Raw genomic sequence first — 12,333 nt, 5'->3', positions numbered from 1 at the left:
CCTGCAAAATATTTCAAATGCACATACTACCCCCAGGGTGACTGTCGAGAGTAGAAACAATTGCCAACAAACCAAAGATATCCCTAAGACCTTAACTTGTGGCATAGCTAATTTAGTGAAATAAAAACAACCATCTAAGGAGTGTACGTGAGTGCAAGTGGGAATGCAAATGATAGGTAGGAAAAAAACAAAGACATTATTTACACCAAGTTCTAAACACCATACTTACAACTAGGTTACTGAAATTCTCCATACCTATAAATATTGTTAATCGAGGTCAAACACCATGCTTATCCCAAGATTAATAACTCTTTACAGCATAGGAAAAATAAAGTGCATTGCAACGCCAACCAATGCAATATGAACAGTTAGTAAGGTCTGTTAAACTGAATGATGATGGTCTGCGATCATGTCTAAATACCACGTTTATACAAGATTGCAAAAGGAAAATGTCATCCAAGCATTAACATAGATATGAAAGAATTCATCATAAAGTTTTAGGAGAAAACCAAGCTAACACATGAATGATGGAACAAATGCTAATGCACAAGGTTTAGCAAGAAAATGCCATGCAACAATAGGTGGAAGAACAAAATGACATGACATGATATGGAGGTGGTCTAAAACAAAACAAAAGAGAGCCTAAATCAACTGGCCACAAGTTTAGAATCAAAGGGGTGGTGCCACGTTTCATATTCCTCTCTAAAAGGACACTAATAGCACACAAAACGGATCTACAAGTTTTCCAAGATCAAATAACAAAGTGCTCCCTCAATATCATTTAAAGCAGACAAAATGTTGTTGCAGAATTTGTTAGAGCAATGATACAATGTTACTTGATGTTTTTGATTGAAGAGCAAAATATAGACCGGCATCTTAATAAAACATAAATAAAATAAAAAGACATGTTGCCTCCTACAAAGCGCTTTAGATATAGTCATATAGCTAGACTCCTCACCTTGCTCATGTTTATGTGAAACTATGGTCTTTTGTGCGAGAATCCAAAGTATCCATGCAGCTTGATGTCATCTTTTGTAAACCTTCGTGGTTCACTTTTAACATCTTCATGTGTTGAATGATGCCTACTAATGTCTTCATGTGCCAATGCTCCAGAAGTTTTTCTTCTATTCTAAGTCTCTGAATTTGACTATGTACACTCAATGAAAGCATTGCCCAAGCTCCTCTTCATTGTTGTCATCTTTATCTCCTCCGTCTTGTTCTCATCGTCTTGCTGCTGCCTCTTCTTCATGGATTTTCTCCTACATATAGAACAGAACATATACTGAAATATAGTTCTATTGAAAAATTTATGAAATTACCTTTCCAACAAGTAGTCATTCATCCAAAACGGAGTTCAAATGAGAGAGTTATGCTTGTTCTAATTTAGCACTGCATGCTGTCCAAAATCTGATTTCAGGATATGCGACATTCGATGATTTGGCCATAATCACTTGTAGGAACCTCCGATTGCCTTGCTTCTTGATTCGTTGGAATGTAAACTTCATGAGGCTTGTAAATATCCAAAAATATTCTGTTGTTTTCATCTGAGGTCATGCAAAATCTTGATGACAACAGTAGCTTCTCGTAAATTGATCTGGAGATGTTGATGATTTTGATCTTGTGGTCTTTGGGGCATGATGTCACACATCCTTTGGCTTCAAGATCATCACCATTGATGCACTAGCGAGTAGCATGGTGGAAATGATGCATCTTCTCCATAATTTTTGCTTTAGCCAAAGTGACAGGATTAGAGGATGCTCCTGCGCTTTGTGTCGATGATCAGAGCAGTTGTCTTCCTTGGTTGCATCACTCAATCATCGTAGATGGTCTTGAGTATCTCACTGGAGAAGTTTGGTGGTGTTATGGTGCTCCTAATCTTCTCACCTCCAACCTTGATCACCTCCAAATCGTCACCTTCCTGCGTAGAGAGGACATCCAATTGTCCCTCTTTGCCTGACACGGTTGCTTCCAATACCTGTTACCTGAACAAACAAATCTCCAAGAAACATTAGTCTCAAAAATAATTGACACAGTGGCACACCTTATTTATCATCAGTTGTATTGTCTTCATTAGTGTGGAATCAATGGCAGATGCTGGGCCACTAACAAAGTTAGCACCTACTACTACAGAGCTGAGCTTGATGTCATCATCTTCGTGTTGGAGTGATTTTGGATTTTGATGAACTTGAAGTTTAATCCACTTTCTTCATTATCCGACATCTAGTATTTTCCTACTTAGAAGGATGCAAACAAGAAAAACAGGATATATGCAACAGTTAAAATTAGGGTTAGTCTGAAAAATTAGATAGATCGCCCCTGGGTTCCAGTTGCCGATCCTCGGCAACGGTACCAGAAAAGCTTGTTGACGGTAGTTAGCACGCCATTTTGAATCGCAAGCGCACGGATCAGTTGTAGCTTTTCCCTTAGAGTATTCCATCTAAGGTTTATCAATCTGTGGATCGACCGTGAACTGGTTAGGGTTCTATATCTAGCTCAATGGATATAATCCTATCAAGAAGCATGAATTGGATATAAAGGTAACCCAATCGTAAGATAAGCATTATAGATAGGGTAAATATATCACATCCATGTATATATGTGTAACACAACCAAGGGTAGCATGTGCCTGTCATCTTGTTGTTGTAGCTCCAGCCAAACTGGTAACCAATCTATCTCGTACCTTGATGAACAGTCATCTCTTAGAAAGGCGGCTTGCAAGCGGCCTACTTTCTTATGGACGCCACTGCGAGGTGCGTGTTGACGCCTCCGATTTCCTAAAGCTTTACCTCAAACAACCATCAAGCGCTCTTATCAGAAGCTCTCCTTCTTGGTAGCTGCAACGACTCCCACAATACTCGCCATCGATCCTACTCAACATTACGCAATCGTTCGGCCTTTTCCTCCCGCATGTTGTCACCACACAAGAGTAATCACACCGACTAAGATGTATCCGCAAGGCATAGACTAACCATCACGATTACATCTATTCCTACTAATAACATATGCCAGCTAAACATATGAGAATAAGCATGAAACATAGTAGATCAAAGTAAAGACAAGATTAGATTGATATCACCATCATGTGTACATAAGCCTTGATGATCACAAGGCTCGGCTTCAGAACTTCACCATGGCTTCGTCGCACTGGGATGACCATGACGGCTAGGGTCTAGCCTGTGGGTTAAATAGGAAGGTGAACAGGCGAAGGAAAGGGGTAGGTCGATCAGCCTAGAGGGGTCCAGGCCGATCGGCCTGGCCCTTTCTTTTGCCCCCTCGTGTCCAGATTCATCGCCAAGTCTTCTTCAATGTTCTAGAACCTTATTTTTGTATGCATGCGGACCTAGCACATCGGTACCTTCGGGATGAGATTGATCTTCAATAACTTTCCAAATCTCCACTCGATCTTCTTTGATTCCTCCTTGATTTCAAAGTGTTCCTTGTCATATCTTCACAAACTTAGCCCTTAAGTCATCATGGAGGATTGCTTGCCAAAAATGAGCGTCGGTGGAGGCCAGAAGACCCAGGCCGATTGGCCCGAGGGGCACTAGGCCGATTGGCCTAGCCCTTTTTGTGCCTCCTGGTTTTCATTTTTCTCTGGTCCACTGCTCGTTTATGGCTTTATCCAAAAAATGTATATTCAGCCCAATTTCTTGCGAAAACAGAATATCCTCCAAAATATCTTGCATATGCAAAAATGGGGTTATTTTAGGTGCCAAGTGGCGGGTTAGTATAAGAGTATGCATGAAAACACTAGTTAAATGGCACTAAAAGTATATCAATAATGAGCGTCAACAAATTCTAAGCATTGGTCAAATTTTCAATCCGCCTAAGAAATTAGGGCTATTCTATGGGTGGACGAAAGATAAGCTGCCCTTGGAAGGCGGATGAACTTTTCGTCCATCCATGGAAAAAAAATCAGGTGCTCATAAAATCAGTGAGCACTATAAAATTTAGACACCACCACCTAATGTTTAACGGCTTAAGCATAGCTGGATGGATGGACAATCAGTGAGCTGGCACTGACTTTATTCATTAGATGTGCCAACAATTAATGATTGTCAAATTTTATTCTACTTCAGCTGCCACAATCATGCACTGTCCTTATTTTAGTACTATTAATGCCTTTAACATGTGACAATTAAGGCTGATGAATCCCATATGGCCATATGATCCGAGCATCTCTCGCTGATAAAAAGTTTATAAATGTCAACTTAGCAGCACATTCTACGCTGTCCCATTTGTGCTATATAATTGATAACCGTTCCGCCATTGAAGCCTCATTAAAAAATAGGAGTAAGTTCTCATCCCCATGTCGAAGTCGATCGTGATGTCTTGTAGCATGTGCTACGATTGAGTGATATGATCTGGGCATATCGCTGACGAGATTTTGAACATCAATGGATCGGGAAATGGTTGCTGTTCATGTTCTATTCCAGCTGGCATAGTTATCATCGCCATTTGTATCGTACCAACACTACTAGTATACTAATATGTGATGGCTTGTCTGTCATGGAAGTCCTCTAGGACGGTTTCATGAATAGTGTAGTCTACTTTGGTCAGGCCGGTTTTGTACACCGGTCAAACATGTTTCTCCAACCATAACAATTTTGGTCGTCAACATATAACCTACTGTTTTTTTTTTGCAAACCTTGTGTACCTATAATTTGATAAACTCCCTTCCATATATACGGTACACATATATAATTAATACAGTATGTACTGAACTCGTCATGCGTAAACTTCATGAAGCAAGTTGCCTTAGTCGCTCAAACTAGAAAGTCTCCTTGAAGAATTCGAACTTCGTGGTGGTTTTTCTCGAAAAATCCCGTGCGAGTTCGCGCAGCTCCTTTACCAGCACCTGAGGACCGCAGTAGAACACTCCTGCAACATCGGAGAAGCAGATGATATCAGTGTTTGACTTGGAAAACTACTACACTGATGTTGAGTGATCTTGCTGTTCTTATCCGTTTTTACTTAAAGATTGAGCTGGTAAGATCATGCCTGATGATGTGCTTAAGAAGTCAAAAACTGGAGAGGGGAGCCGCTGGCTGTAGAGGTTCTCAGTCTGATGATCGACTGCGTCTATTTCTTTTGATGGGTCTTGTAATAAGAGTAGATGTTGTTAAACTTCCTGCCAGTCTGCTAGCTAATAGGTTCTTTACCAGAATAAGGTAGCCCTTACCTAGTTTAGTGCCAGACTTTTATTTCACATCACTTTTTTTTTCCTCTGTACAAGGTACAAACTCCGTTGTATTTCCGTTTTATAATGGAAATGGGGAATGTCCTTGTTTTGAAAAAAAAAAACTATGCTCACCATTACAGTACTTTTTGGGGCTCTAATTTTTGTCGTGTGCAACAATGATTGGCTGCACCTTATCTATAGTATATTTCCGGTTGCCACAGCAATGCAAAATCTTTCTATTTTAGCAAAACAAAGCTAGCTATCTACACGTGCACCTGGTACCTAGTGCATGCTTTGGTGATTCCTTTGTACATATTTTGTTTGAGGAATAGGGTGATCCATCATCTTCTCACCTTCTCCCTTCCCACATTTTACTTTAGTTTGAGGAATGGGCCTCTTCTGAGATGGGGTGATTCCAAAACCAAATACTCTGCCTTAACGGGTAGAATGTGGCTTTCACTTCCAGTTAATAAGCCATAGTAATGGCCACAGTACTTGTTTCAGTGCAAGTCAGAGAAGTGTGATGGTATAAGCCACCGTACCAACTGTTCACTGCCTCCAAATTGCGAAGCCTCCACCTAATGATCTTGGCTTTATTTATCTTACTTATGCACTTGGAGGCGAACAGCATCAATAATATAGTATGTGAGAGTACTTACCAACGCGCTGACCATGGTGATTGAGCGCGATGCTCTTGTAGACTTTCCGCCAGTTGGGTCGCGCAAAGTGGGTCTTGAGGCGGGTGCCAGAGACGATGTCGGTACCATTCTTTGCATAATTGAGGGAGTGGAGCATAGCGATGAGCGTGGACCGTACATCGTCCTTCTCGTAGATGCTGATGAAGTAGGTGTTGAACTCGATAACGCCCATCTTTTCTGCCTCCGCTACCTCGTCCATAATGCTCCGGAACCAGTCAAAGGATCCTTCCTCCCGGGTTACCCAGTAGAAGTAGACGCGCCGCGTGCGGAATGACGATGATGACATGGAGTTGTTGGTGGCATCCCCAGATTCGATGTTGCCGTGGAGCTGTTTCATGTTATTGATGATGTCCTTGAGGATGGAGATCATGGGTGTGGCGCGAATGCCGAAACTGATGAGGAACACGGCTTCATACTGCTTGTAGTCTTGTAGCTTCAAGCCGTACGGGCCGTCGATTAGCACCTTCGTCAAGCTGCAATTTTTTAAACACAAAAGGCCTTACTTTTTTTGCACGCAAGTGCAGCAATGCTTACTACGCTACTAAACCAGCATAGATAGATTAATTGATAAACCAATGATGGTCCACATACTTTCTTGCTGATAAGTGATTGACAAGATGAGTAGATTTGATATATCTCTTGGATTGTGTTGTGCAGGTATTAGATACAACATCAAGTGAGGTGCCCATACCGGTGGACTGAGGGTCAAGAAGGATGGACATAGAGACTTTGGTCCAACTTGAAGAGTTCATGCGAGGCCATGGGTGATCTACATCATGAATATGAAGAGCAAGAGTATATGGTGATGAAGATAGCATCAACTATGTCAAGGAAGAAGATGATGAGTTCGAGTAGTAGGTGGCCTATGTGTGAGAGTGTGAAAGACTTAAAGGTATCAAGAACTTTGTGGAGGTCAGACACGCATCGACACGGGACGTTTTGCATAGTGGCTGCACAAGCGTGGATGGTTTGTATGGTTTGGAGCTCAAAACCAACGTGGGTGCAGGTTTGACTAGATTTAACCACAAAATCAAGGGTGTTTCCAGTGCACCGGATGGCTGGATCGGAGGACATCTGGCACCATTATGAAGTTGGCATCGAGATGAAGCAAAGTCATCAAGGCGTTGGGTCCATCCGATGCGTCTGCAAAGATTTGGACTATTTTGATCCTGTGTGGGTATTGTATATTTGTATCCTTGTTAGAGAGTAGGGATATTTTCATCTTTCGTCATATAGCATATATGGATGGGATGGCTTGTTTGGATGGCCTCTTGAAAACCCTAATCCTCATTTTCTAGTAGCTTGCTTTGTGCTTGAGAGAGAGAGGTGTGAAGAGAGGACAGGGTGAGTACCTCTATCTCTTCTTCTTCCACATCTAATGGCTGGATGAAGGGAGGAAGGCTAGAGATGTTGAATAGATGAATTACTCACGATTATCTAGTGAAGAGTTCATGCGAGGCCATGGGTGATCTGCATCATGCATATGAAGAGTAAGAGCATATGGTGATGAAGATGGTGTCAGCCGAGTAGCAAGAAGATGGCGAGGTCAAGTAGATGGCATGTGGGGAGGAGTACAAAAGATTTGAAGGCATAAGGACTTGAAGAAGGTTGGACACACGTCAATATGGTGATGAATATTATACTACTAGCTAGTTGGGGAGGCTATCAATCTCTTTCCCACCTCTAGCAAGGTCGCCGAAGATGGGAGGGGGTTGTATCTGATCTGGATCTGTTCTTGGCTCCAAGGAATATGTGGGGGAGCCAATAGATGTTCAAATCTGGTTGACGATTGGTTCCCCTCCCCGCCCCCCACCCCTCCCCCCCCCCCCCGGCGTGGTACATAGCAAGACCATGTCAAGCAAGTGTTTCATCCATGTGTTAACACAACACATCCATGATGGTGTGCGTTACATGTTGTGGACTAATTCTTATGAGGGTAAATGCATGTAGGGGCGTACTAAAGTGTGAGAAAATTACATGGTGGTAGAAAGAGTTTGCAAAAAAACGAATCATAATAGAATGTTTTCTCGCTTCTCAATCTCACCTCTTGTTGGACGTCGTGTTTCTATCATGATCGTACTCCGCTCTAAGGAGCCCACTCTTCCCATCCACAGGAGGCCGGCACACCTGCAGACGATGATCACAGTCGCCCATCATTCAGCCTTAACCCTTTGAGAATTGATGACGAGATGTCATGCTCCTATATTTAATACAGGCTTTAAAGTAGTCCCTCCTTTTCAAATTATAGATCCTTTGATTTTTCAAGAATCATAGTATTTACTATGTATGTAAACATAAACATATATTTAGGATCATAGCTAAAATTATGCATCTAGAAAAGCCAAAATGACCTATAAATTGGGACAGATGGAGTAGTAGCTGAAGTTTCAATGTACCTCTGAGTAGACAACGTTGAGGCGGCGAGTCCAGTCGCCGAGCGTCCTAATGTGGACGCTCACGTAGTTGTCCTGCGGAGCCGACGTGATGCAGAATGGGTGCCTGCATAGTAAATCCCATTGCAATGCGCAAAGTTAGCATATGTGCTTTTCTAATTTCGCGTTTGCTTCTCTAATTTAACAACGAGCAATCTAAGGCTTTGTTTGGCATTTTGTGGCTTTTCAACATTGTTTATATTGTTATTATAGAGATGCAGCTGTTAGGTAAAAGAATTTTTGAAATCTGTAACGGCGAGGATCATGCTAGCTAGGAATGGCAAATCATCATCTAACTAGTAAGATTCCAGCACATCAACAAGAAACAGGCCCTAAAACATCATCTCTACTTAACTAACTTGACTTATTTAATCCAGGCCATGCACAATTAACAACTTCACTCAATCACCTAATATATGCTTCATTTTCATGTTAATAAGCATAGTGCCAAGAAAACTAGCTTACCACTGGAATGGCGAGATGGTGGGACAGTTGAGGAAGATGTATTGGCCACTCTTATACTCGAACCCTGGCGGCTTGGAGAAGTGCAGCGATAGCGTGTTCCCAGGGTACACCACCACCTTAAGGATCTTCACTGGCAGCATGCTGGACCGCAGCGCCCGCGCCAGCCGCTCGCCAGCGTAAAGTAGCATCGGCACGGCCAGGTACATCCACGTGGACTTGTTGTACCACTTGTGCGTGAGGTACAAGAAGTGGCCGTGCACGATGAGTAGCGCATAGACAATGACCAACAGGTGGTGCGAGTACCAAAAGGCGTTGAAGCCCGTCAGGCGCTTGAGCGGGCCGGGGAGCCGGACCCTGTCACGGCGGAACCATGGCAACGCGAGTGTGAAAGCGATCGCCGAGAGCACCAGCATCACGAGACCAGTCCAGCCTTCTGTGCCCTTCAAGAACCACCAGTAATCCGGTGGCCTCCAGTCGCGCTCCGTGCCGAAGTATTGCGCCAGTGGCGCGTACCCGACGTCGGTGGCATGGAGCAGCCGTGGGAAGTTGCAGGTCAGGTGGGAGACAACGTGCAGACCCATGCCGATGGCGATCCCCATGGCGATCACCTCATGGAAATTGATGCTGTCCTCGATCGGCACGGTGCGGGTGACGAACGTGAAGTTGCGGATCCAGGTGATGGTGTTCCGGCACACGGGGAGCAGGATGAGCGCCATGTTTAACTTGAGCGTCTCGGCGCCGCCCTTGGCGACGCAGACGCAGTAGCCCATCACCTGGAACACGTAGCGGCGACGGTACTGGACGAACTTCCAGGCAAAGAGCACCGCGCAAACGGAGAGCCACAGGAACAACACCCACAAGCGCCGCCAGTTGTCCTCGAGGAAGTACTGCACGCGGCGGTACCACCGCTTGAGCGGGTTCGCCTCCAGCATCGGGCGGAGTCTCGCGCTCAGCATCCGCCGGTACGGGTCGCGGCTGTTGTAAGTGGTGCCGATGGGCGCCCGCAGCAGCAGCGTCTCTAGGTTGTGGAGCTCGATGTAGCCTAGGTTGTCCGGGTCCAGCTCCTCCATGATCAGACGTGCATACTCCGACGCCTGCTCTTCGACCTTGGGCAGCTTGTTCACTGACGCGCTCAGTGCGATCATCTGCTCAAAAGACCATTTTGACAAAGCTCAAAAGTCTGCACCAAAGTATCAGCAGGGTGGTAAGCATGGCATAGGTGCATATAGTACTCCGGACTCCAGAGGAGAAATCAATAACACATTTCTAGACTCCGCATTTACTTCGTTCTTGAAGCGATGGCTGAACGAACCGGTGAAGGCGTTATGGCAGCACGATTACCTTTTTTACAACCTCCTCGGTAATCCTTCCATCCGTGTTCTTGATCATCCTGTTATTAGTTAATTATTTTTAACAGATGGTTAGGCTAATCCCAGTGGGGGTTTCATAAAGGTTTCATACACATTAAATACAGTGACACATCAGCATATGTGATGACATGGCATGATAGTTATGAAGTGAGAGAGGGAAGGAGTTTCATCAGGATGAAACTGTGTATACACTATTTCCAAGACTATGAAACTTGCACTGGGGGCTATAGAGTTTCATTTCATCTAACCATATCCAATCACATGCCTCACAATTAAATGTCATGATCATCCTATGAAATCGTGAAATGAAACTATGCACTAGGACTCTCTATTTCATTCATGAGAATACACCTTATGGGATGATGTGGCATCCTTGGAAACAGGGTGATGAAACCTTGCACTGGGACTAGCCTTAGTTACCTAAGGCTATATGTAACTTGCTGTTCAGAGACACAAGGAGTAGTAAGTGACAATTAGCGTGGAAAAAGATCAGTAGCGGGGAATTACATGTCGACGAAGGTCTGGAGGCGTTTATCGAAGCTGTCGTTGAAGATTTGGTCCCAGAAATCATGCAGCTCCGCCTTGCTGATCCAGCTGCGGGAGATGTTCCGCCGCCACGCCAGCGCATCGAACAGCTGGACGGCGAACTCATCCGATCCATGAAAACCTGAAAAGCCAAACCGCAAACGATGATCAGTCCGTTGAATAAGCAACGATAATTATATCACTAGCTCAATTCTCTCTGAGTTTTCTAGTCATTACCGATGCAATTGCCGAACTTTGAGCGGCGGAGGCAGCCGTCCACGGCGAGTATGTGGAACTGCCTCTCGACATGGTTCCACGAGGTGAGGAAGTCGGAGACGAAGCTAAGCCCTTTGAACTTGTACGCAGCGTCAACCTTGAACAGGTCGGCGCGGAGGCGCCCTCCAACTTGCGAGTCGTCCCCAGCACCAGCCCCGCCCGCGACGGTCTCCCCGTCGTCGTCGCACACGTCGAGGGTGATCTCCCCGTCGTCGTTGCCGGAGGCGGCGGGGGCTAGCTGAGACGGCGCGGACGACTCCGCGAACCGCGCACCGTCGCGCGGGGCGGACTCGTTGCCGCCGCCGCTGGCCCCGGCTGCGGCCCCCGCACTGTGGTTATCCATGGATCTCCTTCCACCCCGCCGTGGTGGACGAGGATGGAGGGATGCGTTTGGGGTGAAACGGGGGCCGTTTTACTTGTGGTCACCGCCGCCGTAATCGCCGCGTGGTGTGCTCATGACTCATGAGGTGGGGGACGGGTTGTGGTGGACCGGTGGAGATGGAGGTGGAGGTGGAGGTGGAGCCATGAGATGTCGGGCGGCTGTTCTTTCTCTAGTCACTACTGAACTGCTCGGATCCTGGTTGGGGTGTAAACGGATCGAATACGGATGGATACCTCCATATGTGAATTAGATAGTTTTTCTTCTTCTCAGATTCGTTTTCTGGTACCGATAGTGTCAGATATGTCGAATAAGATATAAATGGATATCCACGTCATATATATTTGACTTTGAGTATCCGGATATAGATACGGTCACTACTGAAACCTCAACTTTAGTCCCGGTTGGTAGGAGCCAAATCTCTCTAAAAACTATCCAGGGTATAGTTTTCGAGATAAAAAGGGGTCTTTAGTCCTGGGTCGTTTAACAGAGACTAAAGACCCCCTTTAGTCCCAGTGAAACCAACCAGGACTAAAGGGCATGCATGAAATTACAGGCATATAGGCATCTGCCTGCATGACGCCTGTAATTTCATGCATCACGTACCCCTTTAGTTACCCTTTAGTAGTTAAGACTCTTTTAATAATGAAATCAAACGAGTATTTATACAATTACTATATATACAATTCTTTGTATACTATACAATTCTTAGCATCCTATACAAATCTTAGCATATTATACAAATCAAACTAGTATTTATACAAGTAGTATATATATACAAAAATTTATCCCGGTCATTCCTAGAATCTTCCCGTCGAGGTGTTGCTTGGTGCGTCTAATTTTCATCCGTTGTAATGAAATTCTCCTTGTGGATTTACCACCTCGTCCACTAGTAATCCCACTAGACCTTCACATATTGCCCCTATTCTTTCCTTCTCTAAGAGTTTTAGTTGAATATTATACATCTGTAATTTGGAAATATGTGAATGTTACACGAACAATTAAA

The 12,333-nt window shown here is 44.5% G+C and overlaps 1 protein-coding gene across 1 annotated transcript; it reads right to left on the bottom strand.

Moving 5' to 3' along the window:
• Window positions 1-4,400: 4,400 nt before the first annotated feature.
• On the bottom strand, window positions 4,401-11,546 carry LOC117866558 (respiratory burst oxidase homolog protein B). The gene is made up of 8 exons (XM_034750801.1): window positions 10,910-11,546; window positions 10,655-10,814; window positions 10,119-10,167; window positions 8,778-9,922; window positions 8,277-8,379; window positions 7,925-8,007; window positions 5,842-6,353; window positions 4,401-4,881 (listed from the first exon to the last, which is right to left on the bottom strand). Exons 1-8 carry the CDS (start codon window positions 11,289-11,291, stop codon window positions 4,772-4,774), a joined length of 2,544 nt encoding a protein of 847 aa, XP_034606692.1. The 5' UTR covers window positions 11,292-11,546; the 3' UTR covers window positions 4,401-4,771.
• Between the last annotated feature and the right edge of the window lie 787 nt (window positions 11,547-12,333).

The sequence above is a fragment of the Setaria viridis genome, chromosome 8 (genome assembly GCF_005286985.2).
Source record: "Setaria viridis chromosome 8, Setaria_viridis_v4.0, whole genome shotgun sequence".
Classification (NCBI taxonomy): Eukaryota; Viridiplantae; Streptophyta; class Magnoliopsida; order Poales; family Poaceae; genus Setaria; species Setaria viridis.
Note: the sequence above shows the minus strand (reverse complement) of the source record. Positions and strands in the feature narration are given on the sequence as shown.